This window comes from Glycine max, chromosome 8, assembly GCF_000004515.6.
Source record: "Glycine max cultivar Williams 82 chromosome 8, Glycine_max_v4.0, whole genome shotgun sequence".
Taxonomy (NCBI): domain Eukaryota; kingdom Viridiplantae; phylum Streptophyta; class Magnoliopsida; order Fabales; family Fabaceae; genus Glycine; species Glycine max.
Genome location: NC_038244.2, coordinates 30149778 through 30176305, shown reverse-complemented (window position 1 = coordinate 30176305; position 26528 = coordinate 30149778). Strand labels below are relative to the sequence as shown.

Here is a 26528-nt window from a genome sequence, read left to right as displayed (position 1 = left end):
CAGGTGAAAGCCACTGCAGAAAATGTTGATGAAGCTGTCCGAGAACTTCCAGATGCCAACTTGGTAAGGTATTCCTTTTTTTGGGTTAGCAACACCCTACCTATGCATATATTTTTCAGATTTCCTTTAATGCATTATTTTATGTTTTTCATAGCTGTCATTTGAAGAAGAGTGGTAAGGTGCTTTTTGTCAGTTATATTTGATGATATCATATGAATCTGTTTTGTTGCAGAGACCAGAAGATTTGTGGGCAATTCATTCCCAACCTGTCTTTCCACGACCTCACAAAAAGGACAATCCTTCTTGGATAGCAATACAAAAGGTACCAATTTATGTATTTCACTTCATTTGTCATGACATTTATACAAATAATTATAATAGTATTCCCTAGTTAAACTTTTCTTGATGTAAGATATTTGATTCATTCTACATAATTATCTTTAAAATTTTAGTCTTGCTGTTCCTTGATATATAGGAGTTCTCTTGCTAATTCTTTTGGGACTCTTTCAATCATATGATTTCTAAATGCTAACAGGAAGGCTCCTCCCTTTCATCTGTGGTCCAATTACCCCTTTTTAGAATTCTAACTGCATTATATCTCACTATTTTGGGGTTTGTGGGGGAGTTTCTCAAAGGATTCAGAAGATTGAGAGACTTTGGTTTGGTGAGAGAGAATAAAGTAGTGGCCACAAAATAGGTTGAAGTTGTGACACCCTCTACCCTATACATATAGTACTAATAAAAGGAAAAAAAATAATAATTAATTAAAAAAAATTTAAAACACATTTAAAAAAAATCCTTTCAACAGGGTAAAAGGCTTACATTCACTTTCTTTTGCATCATATTCAAACTTGTCCAAATAAATAATAAAGTCATCTCGGCTCAAACAAGGTCGTCTAAGACTTCATATAATTAATATAGAAACTTATACCTCAATGTCACATCCTATCAGAGTATTGTGTCCCGACGTCCTTCAGCATAAGGTTCCTTAAAACAACTCACTTAGTCATCTGCTCCCCCGAACACAAAGTTCAAGATCATCATATGATCCAAACACAAACAACACATAAAGAGTGAGTTATCACATTCCTAACTAAGGGAAAGAAACAAGATAACAGGTAGGTATAAATATCATACAAACAAAATAAAACATACTTAAATATAGTTCACGTCATTTCACCATTTTTTCGTCCAACATCACATCACAACACAATACATCTCATTCATTTTCACAACATTCACGTACTCAATGGTCAAAACACAATATCACTAAGTCAATCAATATCGATCAATACACAAGCATTATGCAACATCTACACTAATATTCAATCTTATATGCAATGTGATATTATATCAATGAAAAATCTCGTTGGGCGCCTAGGAGTATATGACAAGACAAACCACACACTAGCAAGTCAGGTCACTCTCACTAGGTAAAATCGTAGGAAGACCAGTCAGGGTCACGCTGTTTTGCGAGAATGCTCCAACCATATGGGATCAACATAGGCTTAAAGGAGCACTTAAGCCGGGTGTATTTACCCCCAAGGCCTACACTCCGAAGAGTCCGTCAAGGCCTCTCCCTCCTGGTTCAGGTCCAACCCAGAAAACATTTCTGCACACAGACTCTATCTATGAACTGTACAAAACACACAACTCCTCAATTGTTTTCAAAATAGTTTTAACTCGTCGCCCTTTAAGGGTCTTAGCATTAACTCGTCGCCCTAAAAAGGGTCTTATAGTCGTGTGATTGTACAATTCATAATTCACAACTCAATGCACACAACATCTCAATACACATATATATCTCAATCACATACATACTCAATTTATCACATACACTCGATCTCAATCACAATGGTATAATCTCAATTTAACACGTTATCATACCTCCTGAATGATATACATTTTACCTATGAATTATGCAATACACACAACTACTCAATTGTTTTCAAAATCATTTTAACACGTCGGGTTCCCACTATGGATTCCATCACAGTCAATTGTGTGATTGCACAGTTCATAACTCACAACTCAATACATACATCTCAATACGCATTTATTTCATCATTCTTCACAGGTTCAATTTATTACATACTCACAATTTGAATCACCATTTCACAATCTCAATATAACAATTTGTACAAAAGGTTTATCACAACTTGGGGAGTATAACCCCTTGAATAATTTCACACAATTATATCAAAATCAATTAATACAAATTATAGGTATAAAAAAATGAAAACACCAATAACACTCAATTTTATCAACCAATTTGCATCAGAACATCAATATTGTATTTATAATCATAAAGGAAAAAAATTATAATTCAATAAACATCCAAAAATAAACCTCAATTTAATCCTTTAAGGATTCATACACATGTTCATTCTAATCTCAATTACGATAAACTCATCCCTTATCTCTAAGTGGGCTCACGTGTGCATTGTGACAACAATAGAGGCATCTCTAACGGTTTCCTGAGATTTCTCAAGTTTTTCATCTGATTGCTCTCATAGGGTTCGAGAAAAAGGGATTGAGGCTTCCATTTTGTATTATTTCATGCGATTCATTTTTCTCTCTCCATGAACATTATTTCGCAAATCCCAACGGTAAAGGTGTGAAATATTGAATCGCAAACCACATATCAAAATTTCATGACAATCCAACGGTTAACGAGTTTGGAATCATAGTTTTACTGAGACAGTTTTGGGTTTATGCGGGAAAAGAAAAAGTTTTTATAAAAAAGGTTTTTCTCTGAGCTCCAACATATTTTCAAAATTCCCAACGGTGAGAATATTCAGAATTGTGTTGCGAACCTAGTGCTCAAATTTCATGACGATCCAACGGTGAATGAGTCCAAGATCATTATTTTTCTAAAACATGTTTGGTGGTATGCGAAAAAATGGGAGAGTTTTGAGAGGAGGAGAAGGGAAAACGAGAGTGAGAGGGAGAGGAGGCGTAGAGAGAGTATCATGAGTCTCAAAACTGACCTAAGATGCCTCTATTTATAGCTAGGTACTCATAGCCTATTATTTATTTTATTTATTTATTTATTATTATTTTATAAAAATGAACTCTATTTTATTTCTTATCAAATGAATAAATTCAATATATTTTTTCTTGAAACCATTATTTTAATATAGTTATTTCTCTTTATTTCTTTAATTATAAAAACCTCACCATTTTCTAAAACTTTATTTTTTATACTAAAAAGCCTTTTTAATTTATTTAGGAAAAATGGGATGTTACGGAAGTAATTGAATCAATCCATTTTAACCTGCCATTTTTTGATAGGTTGGTCTTAGAGAGCTCAACAAATCATAACCCCCTCATAACCTACCATTTTTTGCCACCCTTTCATCATAGTGATATTATTAATTTAATATGTTTGTTGGGAGGGAGATTTTAGATAGGCCAAAGAATGACGGGGTATTGGGTCATGAGGAAAAAAATAACAACACTAGCACATGACTAAGGAATCTTAGAATGTGATATTGGGTCATGAGAAAAAAATAACAACATTAGGAGATGACTATTTATGACTAAGGAATCTTAAAATGTGATATTGGGTCATGAGAAAAAAAAATAACAACACTAGCATACAACTATTTATGAATAAGGAATCTTAAAAGATGGATTTGGGTCTAACTCAACTCCAAAATATACCTCATCGGATGAGGGTTGCACCCCACTTATATATTCTATCTTGTCATTATCTCTAGTTGAAGTGGGACTTGAGTTTTTTGCAATAAGAAAAAAGACTAAATTCAGAAGAAAATGAATGTGCCTAATTTGTGTTTTAAGTTATGTTGAAAATGCAAATATAAGATCTTCAAAACTGTCTTCGGTAGTATACTTGCTTACCGGATGAAGTTGAGCTTACACTTCACTCAATGAGGTAGGAAGCTCACGAACTAGATTGTTGTCGTGTATGGATATGAGGATATTCTTGGTCCAATCCTACTAGAAAAACATGGCAAAACCGTATTCTTAATTTTTTGAACATTGTTGGTAACAGTGAAATGATGATCTTGGCTTCCAAGGTCATATTGACTCCCTTGGGGCATTCATAGAGTCTAAAGTTATCTCTTTTATTAATTTTCTAGATTTCATATAGTGAATGAGTTCTTTTAATGTAACCAACCATATGTATAAGAGTCTTATCAAAATATTATCTCTCTCTATTTATAAGACCAAATTTCCTAATTCATAAAGATTAAAAAAATGATTAATTTAGTTGATGACTATAAATTTACCTTAAATTTATAATTTTTTTTAAAATTATTATTGTCATTAATACTCATCTCTCTTATAATTGTTAACCAGTACATTCTTCTACTTCTTTTAATTCTAGTCTAAAAATAATTGACGCAAAAAATATAATATATTGAGTTTTATAAAAAGGAAAAAATTAAACATCATTTTAACCTTGGCCTTATAAATAAAAACAAAGAGAATACTTTTTATTAGTCTTTGTAGAAGTCATTATTGTCTACCTCAACATGGTTTTCATCAGGAGGTTTAACTTACTGTAAAAATGAGATTAAACAACCACTTCATAATGATTAGTGCAATTAAGAAAATTATATCAACAATCTAAAAGTACATAAGTAATTGTTGTAACAATAGTTTATGGCAAACCGAAAAAATTATTGGCTGAGTCGCGGACAATGTCGCTTTTTTTAAGACGTTTCATGGCACTGCCAAAAATTGTGCAAGCAGACTATCAACCACGAAGTCCCCAGGATAAAACAATCCAGATCACTGTATAAGATTCCCACTGCACTGAGGGAACCTTTTCTAGAATTACACCCTCTTGTATGACTTGAAAAGTCACTCAAAAGCCACCCAAAAATATGACTTGAAAAGTCGCTCTAACAGCCAACAGAAAATATGACTTGAAAAGTCACTCTAATAGCCAACCGAAAAGTATGACTTTAAAAGTCACTATTGCAGCCAACCAAAAAATATGACTTAAAAAGTCACTCTTATAGCCAACCGAAAAATATGACTTAAAAAACCACTGTTATAGCCAACCAAAAAATATGACTTAAAAAGCCACTCTTATAATCAACCGAAAATATGACTTAAAAAGTCACCATTATAGCCAATCGAAATTTTAGAGCGACAGAAAGAAAGAGGGAGAAGTTTGCCGGAAATGCATCGGCTGAAATATGGGAGGGAGAAAGAAAAGTTGAGGAAATGTTTCTCAACTGGGGCAAGGAAAAAAGAAGAAAGGAGCTCTCTATATATATGGAGTGAAACACTATTCAAGTGTTTATCCTGAGCGATGTGGGACTTGAAGCCTTTTTTTTCTCTTTTTTTTTTCAAACTTTCATCCACATTCTCCTTTGTTCTAACAATCCCCCACTTGAAATTTGAAAAGAAGATTTTCGAGGATTTCATAAAATTGTGCATAAACAAATGTGTCATACAACTTGAACCTTTGCATAGTGAGTAAGATTCAGATTTTACTAGAGTGACTCGAAGTCTTGAACTCTATCTCCGACATCAAACCACACACAACCTTTTCATAGGTGTATTCTATAAAGCCCGTGCATTAAAGGCCATGCACGTCTATCCCGATATAGTGAACGCTCTAGAAATTTTTGCCCAAAATTTCATATGAAGCGGCCCCCACTTCAACATTCACATAGGTGAGTCTATCAAGAGTACTCTTGTAGCCTAGGTACTCCACTCAACGTAGAGTATAGATCTCATTAAGAATTATGAATTTTTTTTTTCATAACTCATCCTCTTGTTACTTCAGGAATCATGCTGCTTTCACTTATAACAACATGTTCATCTCATATCACTTCATAACTTGTTATTACCCATTGAACCTAGTTCTTGGGATCTCCAGTCATTTAGGTCGGGTTACCATCATGAATGATCATCGCAGTAAGGGCAATAGTCCCATTCTTTTAGAAGTGTAATGGACTTTCTCTCTAGCTAATCCTTTCGTCAAAGGATCTGCTAAATTATCATCAGTGCGTACGTGATCCACTTTAACAGCTCCTGTTGAGAGTAATTCTCTAACAGTGTTGTGCTTACGACGTATCTGTCATTTCTTACCATTGTAATAACGGTTCTCAATTTTTTTGCAATAGCCGCGGTACTATCGCAATGGATCAACACAGCTGATATCGGTCTTTCCCATCACGAAATCTCTACAAGTAAGCTTCTCAGCCAACTTGCTTCCTCACTAGCAGTTGCTAGTGATATCATCTCAGATTCCATAATGGACTGAGCTAAGATAGTCTATTTCTTTGACTTCCAAGAAACAGCCCCACCAGCTATGCTAAATATATAGCTGCTGGTTGCTTTGGAATCATCTGAAAGAGTGTTCCAATCTGCATCACTGTATCCTTCAAGTATAGCGGGAAACCTTTTATAATGTAATCCAAGGTTTATGGTTCTTTTAAGGTACCTCATTACCCTCTCAATAGCGTGTCAATGCTCCTTACTAAGTCTACTGTTAAACCTGCATAATAATCCCACAACATAGGCTATGTCGAGTCTAGTACGTACAATCAGTGACATACCTAAGGCTACCAATGATACTTGCATACTCAGTTTGTCGTATACCTTCACTAGTGTTCTTAAACAGTTTTACACTTGGATCATATGGTGTACTAGCAGGTTTACAATCAAAGTAGTCATATTTCTTTAAGATCTTCTCAATGTAGTGAGATTGATCCAGAGAAATTCCCTCTTTTGACCTAGTAATCTTAATACCAAGGATTACACTTGCTTCTCCGAGGTCTTTCATATCAAAGTTGTTACACAACAATGATTTCACATCTAATAGGTTTGCAGCCAGGAGGCAAGTCTACTAAATGTCAGGTCTTGTTAGATTCTAAAGAATCCATCTCATTATTAATGGCTTCTTGCCACAAGTCAGCATCCAAAGAAGACAAAGCTTCTTGGAGGTTTGATGGATCCTCCTCTAATGTATAGGTCATATAATCAGGCCCATACTCTTTAGCAATTCTTGCTCTCTTACCTCTTCGAGGCTCTATATCTGGTTCTGGTTGTGCAAGATTTTCACTACTAATAGCAGGAAGATGACTAGATGAAGTACCCCCACTATTCCTTAATTTAAAAGAAAATCAGAAACCAGATTCTTTCTCATCTCTGGAGTATGCATCACATCTTTGAGAATCAAAGTCTTTCTAGAGGTAAACTTAAGTTCAACATCTCCAGTTCCAGCAACAATAGTGGTGTGGGAATCTCCCAACAACACTTTCTTGTTTTCAACATTCGTGTATGTTTTAATCATAGCACAATCATAGCAAACATGGCGGGAGGCGCTAGTGTCTACCCACCATCCATCTGATCCTCCAATCATATTAATCTCAGTTATCACATTTATGTATGACTCTTGAGCAATTTTCTCTATCTCGTGGGATTGAGACTCTATTGATTTATCATTAGTCATTTGATACTTGAGGTAGTGGCTAACAACATACTTTTTAGTCCCAACTTCCTTAGTATCATACTTCTCTTCCAAAGCCAGCCAAACTAATTTGGCAGACTTATATGGGCTACAATAATCATAAAGATCATCAGCTAACCCATTCAGAATGAAATTATTGCATAGGTAATCATTTTCATTCCAAAGAGCTAATTCCATAGTCATTTTATCCTTCACTTCCTTCTCAACATCTTTAGGCATCACTGGAATATTAATGTTCAAAACATAGGCAACTTTTTTTCATAGAAAACATCATCTTTTGTTTCCAACGTTTGAAATGATACCCTTCAAACCTAAAAGGTTTGTTGAGGTCATTGTTGTTCGAGCCAGTAATATCTACGGTAGCCATAGCAGAGCCAAAAACGTCTTAAAATTTTTGTAACAATAGTTTATGGCAAACTGAAAAAATTATTGGGACAATGTCGCTTTCTTTAAGACGTTTCGTGGCACTGCCAAAAATTGTGCAAGCAGACTATCAACCACGAAGTCCCCAGGATAAAACAACCCAGATCACTGTATAAGATTCCCACTGCACTGAGGGAACCTTTTCTAGAATTACACCGTCTTGTATGACTTGAAAAGTCACTCTAAAGCCACCCAAAAATATGACTTGAAAAGTCACTCTAACAGCCAACCGAAAATATGACTTGAAAAGTCACTCTAATAGCCAACCGAAAAGTATGACTTTAAAAGTCACTATTATAGCCAACCAAAAAATATGACTTAAAAAGTCACTCTTATAGTAAAAAGTCACTCTAAAGCCACTCAAAAATATGACTTGAAAAGTCACTCTAACAGCCAACCGAAAATATGACTTGAAAAGTCATTTTAATAGCCAACCGAAAAGTATGACTTTAAAAGTCACTATTATAGCCAACCAAAAAATATGACTTAAAAAGTCACTCTTATAGCCAACCAAAAATATGACTTAAAAAGTCACTCTTATAGTCAACTGAAAATATGACTTAAAAAGTCACCATTATAGCCAATCGAAATTTTAGAGCGACAGAAAGAAAGAGGGAGAAATTTGCTGGAAATGCATAAGTTGAAATATGGGAAGGAGAAAGAAAAGTTGAGGAAATGCTTCTCAACTAGGACAAGGAAAAAAGAAGAAAGGAGCTCTCTATATATAGGGAGTGAAACACTATTCAAATGTTTATCCTGAGTGATGTGGGATTTGAAGCCTTTTTTTTCTTTTTTTTTCAAACTTTCATCCACATTCTCCTTTGTTCTATCATTAATTATCCCAATTATCTAGCTACTATGAGATTGTTTAATCCCATTTTTACTTGGGATAAGTTAGACAACCTCATTCTTCTTATACCAGTCAAAATCAATCTCTATTCACAAAAATAAAAAAGTACAAATAAATCTTTGATTTCAAAGGTTATCAAAAGATAATCTGTATTTTTCCTTTCAAAATAGTATGCCCCCCGATTGTTTTCATCAGTTTCAGTACTATGCTTTGCCATATTTTCCTTTTAGTTAGACATACAATAATCCAACAATTAATCTGAAACACACACTCACACACAAAAAAGAAAGAGCCAAGCCAGCCAATAATAACATTAATAAGGATACTATAAACACAATCGCTAACAATACTCTTTCCAATACACTCTATTTAGTTGAAATATATTGTTACAAAATCATTAGTAAGATTTAGTAAATAAGAAGTGAATCACACACATACTCCAAAAAATTGGTTAATAGTTGAAAATATATTAAAAAGAAGAAAAATGCTAAAAATACAGTCATACACTTTTTCATGATTTTGTTTTTAATACATGTTGACAAATAATAAAGAATTTGTTAAAAGAGCGTTCTTTGAGTACTCACTCTTTTGGAAGGAAATATATTGCTTGCTGACGTTTCTCTATTAGAATTAGCAGTACTAATAAAATGAAAGAAAACTGTGAGTAGCAAAGCTGATGCTTGTTAATCAAAAACCCGCAAAAGGATGTATTATTGACCACCCTAGTAGTAGAGAAATTACAAAATCACTGGAAGAATGTTGGTGTGTGACCGCGAAGCGCTTTTTCCACTGCAAATCAACTGGTGGGAGAGAAGTTTTTGGTTTTTTAGAAATCATAGGTTGAAAAAATTAGTTTATCATGTTATTTGGTATCAATTTTAAAAAAATAGGTAAAATTGCAAAATTGGTCCTCTACTTTATCTCCAATTACGGATTTGGTCCCCATATAATTTAATTCACAAATTTGGTTTTTCAGTTTTATAAATCCGACCTCTGTAAAATTGGTCCTGGAAGCCCGATTTGGACATAACATTAATTGAAAGATGTTTTTTGAAAATATTTTTTAATCAATTTTTCAATAAAATTTTGCTACGAAGGTGAGAATTTTACTTTTCCAACTAATTTTTCTTTTACTGTAATAAAAATATCATCTTATTCTTTATTAAATTATTTAATATGATAAAAATAATATATAACTCTTTAATTATTAGAAAATTTATCTTAAAGATTCCAATGTTCAATCAAACAAATTTTATTTATTTCTAATTAACATAATTCCCAGAATTCATGATTTCAGAAATGATGATTCTCGTGAAAAAAAAAATTCTCAACCAAAGCTTCCCTAAGATGGCTGGGAATCTGGAGACTAGAGAAACAAAAACGAGTGTGCTTAATTAATGAAAGATGCGTTCTGGGCTGGGCTTTTTGAAGGGTTTTTTTTTTCCTGCAACCACCTTGTCTTCTTTCTTTCTTTTTCAATAATCCACCGTGGCAGAATTTGATTGGACGTAACCCCACCGTTAAGATACTGTCATCGTTGAGTAAAATTGAAGAGCTGACTCAGATTCATTATTGGGCTAGTAAAAAATCTAACACTATTCGACCCCTACATGTAAGTTTAGAGGGCTTTTCATTTTCAACACAAGTCCATTATAATTCCTGTTGCAAAACAAGTTCAGAAATTGCATTAACAAGTATCACTCTCAAATTGTGAACTCAAACCAAACTAAACGTAAAACCGAAAATCAACTTAAAAAATTGAAAACCACACAAAAATCGATGTTTATTTGTTTGGTTTGGTTTTTTTATTTTTCAAACTACCCGGTTCGGTTCCCGCACGCGAAAATGGAACCAAACCAAATCTTACTGTAAAAGTCCCTAGATTGTGCAATGCCTTTTTCGCTTATTTGGAATTCAAGTTTGAGGTTGTTACTAGACTTATGGGCAATTCCTAAAGTAGCATTTATGCGCAACTTTTTTGGGTACACAAGGATATTGGGGCAATAATTCTCGAGGTTCTGAGTTTTCAGCCCTAGTTAGTAGTGATTCTGGTATTTGGTTTACCTAAGATTTAGTTTTAGATTATTTGATTCGTGTGTAGTCACTGCAGGAAATGTTTATTGGTGATATTTGTGATGTGTTGCATTGTTTTTTTTTTTTTCCAGTAATTAGGGAATTTACCATGCAGGTTCAGAGGCAAGATTGCCACAATTTTAAATTTGAATATGTATATAATGTGTTGGTTGGTAAAACTGTTTTACACGGTTTCATAGACATTAAATTCTTGTTTTAAAAATATTGCCTTGTTTTCATTATTTGTTTCTTTGATTCTTTCAGGTAGCTGCAAGAGATGAAAAAATTGGCCTGCAACATTTTGTGCCCATAAGGCCGTTGGGTTGTGGAGACACTGGCAGGTAACTGTTGAGTTAGTTTACTTCAGTGATCAACTTGCATAAAATACTTGCATTGCCAAATTGCGTAATAGAAATAGCTTTTTCTCCCATTGGCTAAGTGGTTTTAGCTTCCAATAACTGGACAAGACAGAATTCCTATTTCAGATTTCAGAACCATTTTGAATAGAATTACCTCATGAAGATTATTCTTGACCAATATTTGATCTTGGCTAAGTGGTTTTAGCTTCCAATAACTGGACAAGACAGAATTCCTATTTCAGATTTCAGAACCATTTTGAATAGAATTACCTCATGAAGATTTTCTTGACCAATATTTGATCTTGGCAGCCTATGAAGTATGATTCCCCTCTAAAATTTTCTGTTGAATATGCTCCTTTACTCACTCCTTTTAAATTTTTTATTGAAGTCAAAACATTCTTCATGTACTATATGTTGATCAAGTTTTTCCCTAGAACCATCCTAAATTGCTTGTTCATTGTCCCCTCTAACAATTTTTCCCTTTTTAGGATCTTGGAAGCCTAAACTAATAGTTTTGTTAAACTTAGCACATTCATGTTTGAAAAGCTCCTTCACTCTGCACAAGTCACCATCACAGTCAAAACATCCTGCCTTAACATTCTTCTCATAATGTTCAACCTTTAATACATCCACTGTTAGACCTTTGTCCTCTTCACAAAAAGAATCAATATAATCTTAATCACATAAACATGCAGCCACCTCAATGCCAACTATATGAGCCAACTCTCCCAAAAGCTTAAGTTGTAGGTTGAAAGCACATGATGTCACATAAGAGCCCTTTAGACCTTGAAGCATGGACAATGCACATGCATCATAATCATCTGACAGTGATTATTAAGCAATAAATTTTTATGATCATCTCTAGAATGGAACAGATTCTGATTACACCAACTAGGCATTAAATCTCATGAATACACTGGTGAACTTGTGTCGAAGATCCCACATCGTCTAGTGATATGGCCAAAATGTAGTATATAAGTGAGGTGCAAACCTCAACTTACAAGCCGATTTTGTAGGATTAAGTAGGCCCAAACCCAAAATTCTAAGTTAATTGACAAAAAGCAACAAACTTTTTCTTTTTTCTAATATTCAAGTTTTTTCCACCATACATATATGTTTCATTTAGCATTTTCTTAGTTAAAACACCTTGCAAATTGATGTGATCCTTACTAGGAGCGGATCGCTTGATACAAGTCATAGAGTTTGGATGACGCCACTTCAAAGAAGGAAGATAAGTCAGGGTAGACACCATAAGGATTACCTTGATAAGTCTGAGATTGGTTTAACAAGGAACTCAGAGATATGCTCTCACAAAATATTCGCAAAATGTCAAAAGTTCCCCTATTGAAAATGAAATCAATACATATAGTGTATATGAACAAAAAGATAGAAATAGACATGGGTCTTCAAATCAGTTTGGGCCAAAATGGCAATAAAAAAAATAGAAATATAAAAAAGAACATATTTGACATGGGCCTTCAAATTAGTCTAGGCCTTCAGCAACAATTAAAATTCTTGATAGTGCCTCTGCCTTTGGGCCTTCATCCTTCTCCACTTGGGCCTTGTTAAGTATGCCTGATACCATTTGTTGGAGGGTATCCACTGACTGTTCGGTCCTACTCCTGGTCATAGGTCCCTGTATTTGGGCAGTTTTAGGATTCTCATCATTCCCTCCTTCTTGGAAAGCATTTTCCCTTAAATGTTCAGAATCATCACCTGCAACAAATGGAGTCAAGTCAGCAACATTAAATGAAGAACTTACTCCATACTCACTTGAAATATCAATCTTGTTAGCATTGTCATTGATCCTCTCTAGTACTTGGAAAGGTTCGTCTCCTTTAGGTTGAGTTTCAACTTCCTTTGTTTAGGGAACCTCTCCATCCTCATGTGTACCCAAACCTAATCACATGGTTCAAGTACCACTTTCTTCTTGTTCTTGTTGGCTTGCTTGGCCTAGCTTTCATTCTTCTTTGCAATTTGAGCCTTCACTTGCTTATGCAATCTTTTCACATACTCAACTTTAGCTTGTGCATCCTTATGCTTAGTTTGGCCATCGGTTTGAGGATAAAATGTGGTGGAAAAAAGAAGCTTTAATCCAACCCTACCCCATAGTGTTCTCCAAAAGTGACTAAGGAACTTGGTGTCTCATTCTAAAATGATGCTTCTTGGTAGTCCATGGAGACGCACCATTTCTTTGAAAAATAAATCAGCAACATCAGTCTCTTGGAGATTGCTTTTGTAAGCTAGCCTTTTAGGCAATGAAGCTCCTGGAAGGAGATCAATTTGATGTTCTATGCCTCTTGAAGGTGGCAGTCCATGAGGAATCTCCTTGGGAAATACATCTTTAAATTCCTCCAATAAGGGTTCAACACTAGGAGAAACAAAAATAGTTAACTCATTAGAATTTTCAGCAGAAACTTTACTGTCTTTGCAGTACAGTAGATAGAGCGGCTCACGAGCAAGTAACACTTTCCTCACTTCACTCGCCTTTGCTACACAATTAAATTTTCTTTCATGTGTATCACTCTTTTCCTCACGTGTATCACTCTTCTTTTTCCTATTCCTTTTGGGTGTTTCACTCTTTTCTTTCTCTTGTTATCTCTTTTCTCTTATTCTAATTTGGTCATCACACACTTCTCTAGGGGATATAGGTTTAAGAATAATTTTCTGGCCATGGTGCTGGAAAGAAATCTTGTTGGTGAAGCCATCATGCACTGCTTTGGTGTCATACTGCCATGGTCTTCCTAATAGTATATGAGTCGCTTCCATTGGAACCACATCACACAACACCATATCATTGTATCTTCCAATGGTGAGACACACCTCAACTTGCTGAGTCACTTTTACCTCTTCATCTTCACTAAGCCACTGAAGTTTGTATGGCCTAGGATGGGGCTGAGTATCCAAATTCAGTTTGGACACTAACCTGGAACTTGCAACATTGGTACAACTTCCTCCATCAATAATTAAAGGACAAAGCTTACCATTAATTGTACATCTGGTGTGGAAAATATTTTCTCTTTGGGTGTAATCCAGTGGCTGCATCTGACTCCCCAAGAGCCTTTTCACCATTAACATATCACCTTGCATAGCTTCCTCCTCAAGCTCTTCTTCCACTTCTTCTTCCCTAATTTCAGATTCACTGGTGATTTCTCTATCTGCCTTCATGATCATGGTCCTCCTAGTTGGACAGTCAGAAGCAATATGTCCTCTGCCTAAGCATTTGAAGCATTTTATGTTTTTGGTACCAGTGTTGGATGATAAGGCAAAATTATGCTTGGTTCCAGCACTGGGCGCTGCTGACTTTCCATGTGGAGACTATGTTGATGGACTAGACGAGTTGCCTCCCTCCTTCTTGGATTTGTTGGTCCAATTCTGGTTGAAGGTGTTGGATGAATTCCTTCTTGCTGTGCTTTTCCTCTTCAACTGTTGTTCAACCCGGATTGCCTTATGCAGTAAGTCATCCAATTCCACGTACTCATGTAATTCAACAACATCTCTAATGTCAAGATTTAGGCCACTCAGAAAACGAGCCATTGTGTCCTCAGTTTCCTCTTCAATGTTTGCCCTCATTAGTGTTATTTTCATCTCTTTGTAGTACTCCTCCAAAGTCAGACTTCCCTGGGACAGCCTCTGGAGTTTCTGTCGCATGGTTCTATTGTAGCTAGTTGGAACATACCTCTTTCGCATAACCTTTCTCATCTCAATCCATGTATCTATCTCCCGCCCTTCCTTTCTCATCATCTCTCTTTGATTTTTATTCCTCCAAACAAGGGTATAGTTTGAGAATTCAGTTGTTGCTAACTTCACCTTCTGCTCTTCAGTATAATCATTGCAGGAGAATACATGCTCAATCTTCATCTCCTAGTCAAGGTAGGCGTCTGGGTCACTCCTGCCTTTGAAAGGAAGTACATTGAGTTTTACTCCCTCAATTCTGTTCTTCCCCTCCATTCTGTTTTGCCTGGGTCCATCATTGCCCCCTCTATACCCACCATAATGTCTTCTAGCATTCTGATTCAGTTAGTTTTCCAATCCTTCAATTCGTCCATAGAGCTCTTCATTATTATGGTTCAACAAACGTTGCATCTATGTAGTTATCACGTCCAGTAACAAAAGCTGAGATTCATCTAGTTGATGATATTCACCACCACCATCACCAGCTCCTGTCATAATTAAGGAACAAAAAAATGTGCAATAATTTAAACAGAGGTTTTAGGACCTCACCACATTCTACTCACGTGTTTCTCTCTTTGATGGAAGCACACTCGTGTTTGATGCTCTCAATATAGGTTTTTGTGTGTTGTTTTCACTCTTGCCTTTTACCACTGACTATCTCTTAAGTTCCTAGATGAATTAAAATTGGACGCACAAGGTAATAGAACAGGAAAGACAACTTAATTATCACGGACTCAATGATAGATTTTGATAACAGATTTGGATAACAGACTTGAATAACAGATTTGGATAAAAGATTTGGATAAAAGGTTTGGATAAAAGATTTGGATAACAAATTTGAATAACAGATTTGAATAACATATTTGGATAACAGACTTGAATAACAGATTTGGATAAAAGACTTAGATAACATATTTGGATAAAAGATTTGGATAACAGGTTTGGATAACAGATTTGAATAACATATTCAATAACAAATTTAAATAATCGAAGGGGATTTGGTCCATGATTTTTGCCAAAAAAATGTCTCTAACTGCCTCAAATCCGCGTTCAAAGATCAAACACCCACTTTTTTTTTTCAAACTTTCTACAACTTTTTTTTATAATGCTTTCTTTTCAAATTCGTCTAGGATAATTTAGGCAATTTGTTTAATAGGAAAATAGATTTAAGAGCCTACAAAACCCGAAACCCCTAAATTCTTCTAGTAAGCCAAATTGTCCCCAAACAAAATTTTTGACACAGAATCTGAAAAAAACAAGAACAAGAACATAACAAGAACAAGAACGAAAACAAGAACACAAACAAGAACGAAAAACAAGAATGCAAACAAGAACGCAACAAGACGCAAACAAGAACGCAACAGGATGCAAGCAAGAATGTGAACAAGAACGCAAATAACGGAACTAAACACAAACCTGAGACAAATTACAAAGATAAAAAAAATAAAATTTGGATAGGATAGAACCTGTAACAAGAGCCGAAGCTCTGATACCAGATGATGTGATCCTTACTAGGAGTAGATCGCTTGATATAGGTCACAGAGTTTGGATGACGCCACTTCCAGTGAAGGAAGATAAGTCAGGATAGACGCCACAAGGATTACCTTGATAAGTCTGAGATTGGTTCAGCGAGGAACCCAGAGAAAAGCTCTCACAAAATTTTATCAAATGCCAAAAATTCCTCTATTGAAAATGAAATCAATACATATAGTGTATCTGAACAAAAAGATAGAAATAGACATGGGTCTTCAAATTAGTTTGGACCAAAATGAAAACAAAAAATAGAAATATAAAAAAGAACATATTTGGAATGGGCCTTCAAATTAGTCTGGGCCTTCAATAACAATTAAAATTCTTGGTTGTGCCTCTACCTTTGGGCCCTCATCCTTCTCCACTTAGACCTTGTTAAGTATGCTTGATACCATTTGTTGGAAGGTATTCATTGACTATTTGGTCCTACTCCTGGTCATAGGTCCCTGTATTGGGAAGTTTTAGGATTCTTATCACAAATTTACTTCTTCCTAGATGTTGTTGTAGGTTTCTTATGAATCTTTCCCACTCTTCATCTTTAACTTGATTCCAGTCCCACATTGATTTAACTTTAAACATTCATCGACATCTGACAATAAACTTAAAGACGGAAGCCTTAAATGTCCCCAGGTTTTCTTCATTGTGGAATTTTATTTTCTGTTTGTGGTCTTATGACTTAAAATTTTCAGTATCATAGAATAAAAAAAGGCTCTGCTAATTTATCAAAGAATCATTCTATTTTGTGCTACAGTGTTCATTTGGTGGAGCTCAAAGGTACGGGTGAACTATATGCAATGAAGGCAATGGAAAAGTCCGTAATGCTAAATCGTAATAAGGTCTGGATATGTAAGAGTCACTTGTTTCTTAATGATTTTATGTGCACTTCTCATCAACTATTGAGATTAAGGTGTTTGATATATATTCTCTGGAAATACATTCATTTTTGTTTTTTACTTTTATTTTTTTCTTAGCTATTCACCTGTGTGAATCAAAATCATAAATATTTATGACCAATTGGTAATCTCTGTTAGAAAATCAGGAATAAATTATGAATAATGCTATTGCTATGAATTCATGGGTTTGTTTATTACTACATAGGTACTTGATCTAGTTCTTAGACTAAATAGGTGTACAACTTTGTATTTTCAACACACTGTATGATCTAATAACCTATTATTTAGATCCACATCTTACGTCTAATCCATATAATTTGAACAATACATGCCTCCCATGAAAAGGAAGATAATGAATGCATTGCAATATGGTTTATTTGTTAGTTTTCAAAATGAAAATATGAATGAAGAAATTGCCTTGAGAAAATTTATGTGCATATCAAGATGCTAAGAGTATTGAAGTGGAAAAGCACATATGAAGAGCAAAATAATGGATGTTGAGATTTGAAAGATGAATTAGTGGTTATCACTTCTCAAAAACATGGCTCTAATATATTCTTGGTTGTCAACAAAAACTGAAAAGAAAAACACTTAACCATGCATCTCTGTTTTTTAAATTAATTTATCTTTGTGTGTTGAATTTTGTTCACAATCTAGATAGCGCCCCCCGCCCCCCCCAAGTTGTGCCGGAGAGAAATAGTTAATTCATCTCACTCGATGTATTTAGCTTGAATATATTTCTGTGATTATTATTACAGGTTCACCGATCATGCATTGAGAGAGAGATTATATCATTATTGGATCATCCTTTTCTTCCAACACTATACACCTCATTTCAGGTAAATATAACACATCTATGACTAAAGTGTAAAGTTTGATCTAGATATTGTTGTGGCATACAACCTATAATACGTTGAACAGTAACTCTCTGGTCCACTGGAAATGGGGATGAGTCCTTTTTAACAATTAGTAATTGATGAAAAGAATTGTATCATCTTTTTATTTGTACCATGTCAATTGGAACTAACAAGTAAAATACTTCTAGAAGACTCTGACCTGTTTTACTATCTTAATATGACTATCTTTTCCTCCAATGTTACTCTCAAAGCTAATTTGGTACAAATGAATAAAATCTTTAATTAAAATCATTACCTACAAAATTACTAGAATATATTAAGAAAAATATGTCATTTAGGGAAGTCTTAAAGGACTAGTTTCATTTAGTGTAAAAAAGTAAAATGCAATCATGATGGGAAATACACCCACGTATGATTCTTTAGTGACTATCTTCCATAATCACCGGTCATCCAATCCTATTCGGACTTTTTCCTCCATAACATAGGAAGAGAGTGCTCTAAAAAGAGGGTGATTTTTTTTTTTTGGCGCGTGTGTGTTAATTGGAGGTCCAAGCCTAGGTAGCAGAAAGGTGGCCTAGTGGAGGTTTGATCCTCCCAAGTGAACATGACTCCCAATTTTTAAAGATCAGGGCTCCCAACTGAGTTGCCTGTTGGCAATTTTTCTAATAGTTTCTTTATCTCAACAGACTCCTACACATGTATGTTTGATTACTGACTTCTTCCCTGGGGGAGAGTTGTTTGCCTTGCTTGACAAGCAACCGATGAAGATTTTCAAAGAAGAATTAGCAAGGTACTTTTGATTTCCCATTTTTCTAAGCGAACTTTCTTGGGCCGTATGATTACTTGAAGTTTTCAATAATTATGTAGATGATTCCTGTCTGCAATATTATGCTAGATTTTCTGTAAGAAATACATGAAGTCATCATTTAGTTGCTAAAATTACGGCCATGTCTAAAAAATTTGGGGACTTAGACAATTTTTTTATAGAAATATAATATAAATTATTATTTTTTATATTAATATTCTAATTTTATAAACATGGTAGGAATATTAGTATATTTAATATTATTTAGATGTAATTTATTTATCATTTTTTTCATTGAACTAATTTTTGTATCTTTTTTACAAATAGTAACAAATTTATTAAGATTTAATCAATGTTTTTAACCTTTTCTCTTTATTTTTTAAAACCAAATTCATAATTTTATATAAAAAATAAAAGGAATTAATAAAGTATTTAAATAAAATAAAATTTCAAAGTAAACAGAAAATTAAAAATGAAAAAAAAGCTTTTGACTTTATAGGCACATTAAAATAGCTTTTGATTGCATAATTTTACAAAATTGGAAACAAATAAAATTAATTGCATTCAATCGATTGTAATTTTATAGACATTGCAATTTTATAGGTGCATTAAAATAGCTTTTGATTTTCCCAATTAATTTTGGCATTAAAATAATCACAATAATATCTTACACGAATAAGTAGTAACTAGTTATGATAGTTAATTTATTTGAATTTACAATCATGTATATGATACTAAGGCTAAATTCTTTAAAAAAATGATACTAAAACTAAATCTACGGCCAATAATAATTAATGCCAAAAAAAATAATTATTATGAGTTATATAAAGTATATAATAATAATTGAAAAAAAAAATGAGGCCTAAGGCAACTGCCTAACTTGCCTAGCAGCCAAGACGGCCTGGCTAGAATTGAAATCTATCATCTCGTGTTCTAAATAAATTGGTGCCTAGATAATTCTATTTCTGAGAGATGCAGAACCCACCCGTTTCAATCACATATATACAAAGTGCTGAATAAATATTCATTATAGAATAAATAGAAGAGGCTTTATGTTCATTTTACTGTAGTAACTAGATCAAAGGGATTGACTACTAACTTAACCTAATTATGTATCCTTATATATTGGCCAAGTATATGACCAAAATAAGCATAGGCAATCCTCCCCCAGCTACTCTATTTTTGGAGATTGAGATAGACTTAAATCATAATTCTTTACCTAAATCATAATTCTAATGTGGTATTAGAGCTTCTACAACCAAGTGATCGACTAACAAAATATGTGACTGGTAAAATTCACTAACCAGCTCATTTTATATATCATTAAGAATGGGATTTACTAGATCGATAAAGATGGTCTCGTCTTGTCTCTATGTATACTGAGAAATATAGAACAGTGGAAGATAATAGGTGCAACCAAATATAACATAATAAGCTAACAACTATTCTATAACAAATGGAATTGACTACTAACTACATACATCAGCGAGGACATTTTCTAACTTGATCTGATAAAAATAACGGACATATTTATATATTTATACACTGTTATATTTTTTTTGTTAACATTATCAATGACGTATCCAGATTCTATGCGGCAGAGGTTGTCATCGGTTTGGAATATCTCCACTGTTTAGGTACGCTGCTTATTATATCTTCATTTGATTAGTTCATATTACATTCTTAAGCACTTTTATATTCAATATATCCACAATCTGTATACCTGTGCATGCATTTAGTTCATATTGTTTGTAGGTCTAAATATATTTTTGGTTCCTCTAATTTATTGTTTTTTTATTTATTTTGGTTGTTGTAATTTTTTTTTCATTTTAGTTTTTGGAAAATATGCTTATTTTAAATTTTATTCTTAAATTATTTTAGATAATGTTTTTTCCACGGTTTAAAATATTCTTTTTACTGTTTAAAATATTATCTAAAACACTTTAAAAATAAAAAATAAAACAAATACATTTTATAATCACTAAAATGAAAAAAAATTTACAAGGACAAAAAAAAAAAAAATACTAAATGATAAGAACGAAAAATGTGTATTTGAAGTTATTTTCTATGGTATTTCGGTATTCACTGTTAAGTGTTAAGCTGGAATTACATTTGATAGGATTTGTTTTTGTAGTGTGCTATCTGTGAGCTAATGTCTTGTGGATGTCCTACAATAACGGTTAATATCACTTGGTCTTAAGGATGATGATTAATAGCATTAGCTAATGTCTTGATAGCTGTTGCAATATCATTTAGCAAAAAGGCCAGCTATTGAAGTTAAGTTAGTTAACAATTGAAGTTACTTAAAACAGATGAGGCAAGAAGTCAGCATCACATGAACTAAAAGACAACTATTAGTGTAAGTTTGGTTCAACATATTTTGAAGAAATAATTGCTTATGTTTGCCAGTTGTCAGAGAGCTTTTGAAAAGAAGCTATTTCCTTATATTTAACCAAACGTGCTATTAATTTTTTCATTTATACTATTTTTTTTTCCGTGTTTTGACACCTCTTTCTTCTGCCTATTTAGGCACTTTCAGTGTCACACTAACTGTTTTTTAATTGATTTTATTCTTTCTTTCAATGCTGTTTTTGAATTGATAAGCTTTGCCACTTGAATTTATATACTGTTTTCTAGATGGCATTTTCATATTTCATGCCACATGCTGCATTGATTTGGCTTATTAGTTCTGTTACTGTATGAGTTTTTCTTTTTGGTTCTTTGTCACTTATCACAGGCAGTCGGCATATAACAGAATGTACAGTTTAATTGCTTTATTAATTTTGATTCTTTGAGTTGCATAATAATTAGAATGAATACAAAAACACATAATTTCAATTCTTTTCTTGAGTGAAGATTGAGCTTTTCAATGCCTCTCACCTCAAGGGTTTAAAATAAGCAAAATTGTAAATTTGGTTCTCATATATGTCTCAGAATTCGATTTTGGTCCCCCTATAATTTAATTCACGAATTTAGTCCCCAAAATTTTTCAACCCAACTCTCAATATTTAATTCTCTCATATTCTATTATGATATCAAAACATATCCTAAATTCATTAAACGGACCATCCATCATATTATCCACGCATCAAGTCCTAAAGTGTTGGACATGAGGGGTTGTGTTGGAAAAAATCCAAATCCCACATCTACTAGAGATAATAACCCTCACCCTTGAGTTAACTTTTGAGGTAAGTTAGGCCAAATCCATATTCTAAGAATCATCGACATACTTTACAAGTTTGTTATAAAGTTGTTGGAGTAGGACATGATTCACTTAGATCCTTTTCTACCTCATGCTCTGGAATGACCACATGTGGTTAACATTAATGGAAGGGTCTTGAGGTGGATACATGCAAGCTTCTTTAATGGGACAACTAGTGATTCTTGTGACTAAACAAGAAAGGGAGGTAGAGCTAGAGAAAAATAAGGTGTTGGCAAAACCTTATAAATCACACTACGTTGAAATGAAAATTTGAAATATGGTGTAACTTTGAAGAAAGTAATGTCAACATTTGTATATGAATGGTTAGTGCAAGATATTAACAACGTCATCCATTTTTTAACCTAGAATATTGTAGAAGCAAATAACACAAAAAATGTGACACCCTCTACCCCGACATACACATAGTGAAAGGAAACATAGAATAATAGGAGTAATTTAAAAATATTTACTTCACAACTCAATATAAAACTTCTCAACAGAGTAAAAGGTTCACATTTACCAATTAACTAAGTTAAAACTTATTGGTGAGAATATAAAAACATGTTCCGACTCCAAACAAAGATCGTACCAGTATTACAATTGAAATTCCAATGAGAAATATAGAAGTAAATCTTGTTCAACTACATATCTCAAACTAGCATATGATAAAAATAACATAAAACCCTAAACTTCGATGTCACATCCTATCAGAGCACGGTGTCCAAGCATCCTCTAGCATGAGGTTCTCCATAACCATCCACCTAATCATCTTCTCCCATGAACACAAGGATTGAGATCATCACAGGATCCAAATACAAACAACACATAGGGAGTGAGTTATCACATTCCTAACTAATAAAGAGAAACAAGACAACTTATAAGTATACATATTATATAAATAAAATATAGCTTACTTAAACACATCTCACGTCATTCCACCACTTATCGTATAACATCATGTCTCAAGGGAAGAGAGAAATGCAAACTTGATTTATACTGATTTAGCCACTTCTCGTGCCTACGTCCAGTCCTCAAGCAACCCACTTGAGATTTTTCACTATCTCTATAAATCCTTTACAGACTTTGAACAAACCTTGGGATCCCTCTTCCTTGTGTTCAAATATTCTCCAAGAGACAATCAGTCTCTTGATTACAATTCTCTCAATCCAAGAGACAACCAATCTCTTGATTACAACTGAGTTTCCAAGATGAAAAGAAAAACTTCTCTCCTTTAGAGTGGATGATACAAATTGAAGTTCCCAATGGAATTTCTCTCTTTTGGATATGATAATACAATTTGAAGTTCCTGGATGAATTCTCAATATATTTGCAAGTGTTTGCCCAAGAGTTGTTGAAAGAGCATTTGACAATTAAGTTCTCTTAGAATATCTCTCTCTTTCTTTTCGAAGTCAGACACATATATATACAGGCCCTTCGTGCCTTTTCAAAATGGTTTGAAGATATGTGTCTTTTCAAAAATATTTTTCTGAAATTCTTCACTGGTAATCGATTCCACAATTATATTTTGAAGGGTCATGACTTTTCAAAGTGTTTTCTAAAGTGCCATTGCTGGTAATCGATTACGTGATTTAAAATTCAAATTCAAAACCCTTTTTAAAAGCTGATTTTCAAAATTGTCTTCTGGTAATTGATTACCAGAGCCTTGATCTCTAGGAAACACTTTGTTTTGAGGCAAAAACTTGATCTTGAATTAATCTTGAAGCAATGCTTAACCTTTGAATGTTTGTTGAAGTAATCTTGAAAGCAACCTTGTTTGATTATTTTTTGGCATCATAAAAACCATGTATTCATACATTCACACCCCTAAGTCTTAATTAGCTAACTACAAAATATACTTAACAAATAGATAAGCATGTATTATAATAATAAAATATATCTAACTTCAAAACTTTTAAATATATTTACATGTAGCAAATATATATAACATGTCACTATACAAATACATGTAATATTAAATAGATATAAAAATCATAACAACATATAACCAACATATCATTAGATAAACATATTTAAATAATAACAATAAATAATAAACACATTATATATATATATATATATATATATATATATATATATATATATATATATATATATATATATATATATATAACAATGTATAAAATATATATATTTATTAATATAAAATAATAACAATAATATCAAACATATATATAGTATGCATATATAACAAATCAGAAATTTATACTTATATTTATTTACATGCAAAACATATATACCTATATCCTAAACATATTTCTAATTACAAATGTGAATAAAGCTTTAGTCAATTCCTTCAAATAGTTTTAGTCAATTCAATTATCTAATAAGCACTGCACCTATGCATTTCATGATGAGATGTCACGTACGCGGAAGAAAAAAATAAAGCTTGTACATGTATACAGTGCGGTATCGGGAATTTTAGAAAGAACAAAAAGAAATCAACAAGATTGAAAGGCCAACATATCAAGTATAAAAAAAATCGTTGCCACACAATTTTCATGCAAATTATAAAGAATCTCAATTTCTAGGGTTCACACTCAACACAAGAACGCATCAATTTCATAACAAATTTTGATCGAGACACCAATTGGTCTGCCAAACACATTCAATCCGCGATTAAAAACATAAGAACATAATTAAATTTCATAAAACAACCCAAAATAATCCAAAAATTGATCCTCTAGGGATCTCTACACATGTTCATTCTAATCCCTAAGCGTGAGTAACTCATCCTTTACCTTGATGTAGTCGCTTAAGCATTCTCTGTTAGCAATGGTGGCATTTCTGGTGCTCTCTAGAGCTCCTCCTTGGGTTGCTCTATTAGGGTTCTTGTGCTTTAGAGAAAAAAAGGAATAGAAAGTGTTTTGTAAAAACTGCTCTGGGGTTAAAAGTTCCTTTATATAGTGAGGAAACTGATGACCTCATTTTGTATTCTTATTTTTATTTATTTATTTTTATTATTTTTTTTAAAAGAAAAACCAAAAGGTACGGGTTGTTACAGAAAACATTTTTAACCCCAAACTATATCTACAAACTATACAGAACACATGACTCCTTAATTGTTCTAAAAATATTTTTAACTTGTTACTCCTCAAAGTGATTCAACTCGTCGGGTTCCCAAAGTGGATCCCATCACAATACTTGTCGCGCAAAAACTCGTCGTCCTCAAAGGACCCACAGTCATGTGATTGTACAACTCATAGCTCACAACTCAATGCACACAACATCTCATTACATGTGTGATCTCACAATTTAACACATACCCAACTTGTCACTTACACACAGTTCATCACACTTTCATAATCCCTAGACAACACATTATCATGTCTCATGCATCATATACATCTCACACAGTAAGATTATTAATATGTTATGTTCGTATGATTAATCATCTCATTAAAACAAACGTTTAAAATCATATATGTGTCACTAGAGTTTGAGCACGGGCGTGCTAAGGTTAAGCATGGTCGTGGTTAACCACTCTAGCACGGCCGTGCTTAACTACTCTAGCATGGGTGTGCTCACACAATTCAACACAATCATGCTCAGGGAGCACGACCATGCTCACAAAGTCAAGGTCAACTCATCACTATGCCTAAGCACGAGCATGATGCTCATCAAGCATAGGCGTGCTTGATGAACATAATGATAAGCACGGGCGTGCTCTCATCATGCAAAACTTAAGAAACAACTGATTTTCACTAAGCATGCCCGTGCTACCCATCAAGCACGATCTTGCTATGTGAAAAACCTCCATTTTGTGAGCACGAAGGGGCTTGATTCAAGCCACAAAACATGTTCAAAGCACAAACGAATTATATAGAAATGCTTCTCACAACATGGAGAGTAAAACCCCTCAAACAATTTCACATAATCATATCAAAATCAAAAGAATCAAAATCATAGGTTCAAAAACATGAAAACACCAAGAGCACTCAATTTTATTAACCAATTCGCATCAGGGAATCAATTGGCTTGTCAAACATAAAAATCCCGTGATTATAATCGTAAAGGCAGAATTGCAATACAATAAACGTCCCAAAATAAACCCCAATTTGATCTTTTAAGAATCCCTACACATGTTCATTCTAACCTCAATTGTGATAAACTCATCTCTTACCTCTAAGTAGACTCATGTGTGTAGTCTGACAGCGACAGTGACATCTCTAGTGGTTCCCTAAGATTCCTTAAACTTTTCCTCTAGTTGCTCTACTATGGTTTCCAAGCGTTAGAAAGAAGGAGAGGGGATTGAAGTCTCAATTTCACTGTCTCTGTGCGAGGGAAAAATCTCTCTCTATAGACATTATTTTGAAAATCCTAATGGGAGAAATGTGTGAAAATGAGTTCTGAAGGTGGTGTCCAAATTTCAAGACGATCTAAC

General features: G+C 33.6%; 1 protein-coding gene across 4 annotated transcripts in view; it reads left to right on the top strand.

The window, feature by feature from the left end:
• The window catches only part of LOC100820096 (phototropin-2), a 57758-nt gene that overhangs the window by 9039 nt on the left and 22191 nt on the right, over positions 1-26528 (top strand). For all 4 annotated transcript variants that reach the window (XM_006585795.3, XM_006585796.3, XM_003531894.4 and 1 more), the window contains 7 exons: positions 4-63; positions 233-322; positions 11070-11146; positions 17121-17205; positions 18021-18101; positions 18806-18909; positions 20512-20561. In XM_006585795.3, coding sequence (XP_006585858.1) covers positions 4-63; positions 233-322; positions 11070-11146; positions 17121-17205; positions 18021-18101; positions 18806-18909; positions 20512-20561 — 547 coding nt within the window. The remainder of the gene's footprint in view (positions 1-3; positions 64-232; positions 323-11069; positions 11147-17120; positions 17206-18020; positions 18102-18805; positions 18910-20511; positions 20562-26528) is intronic.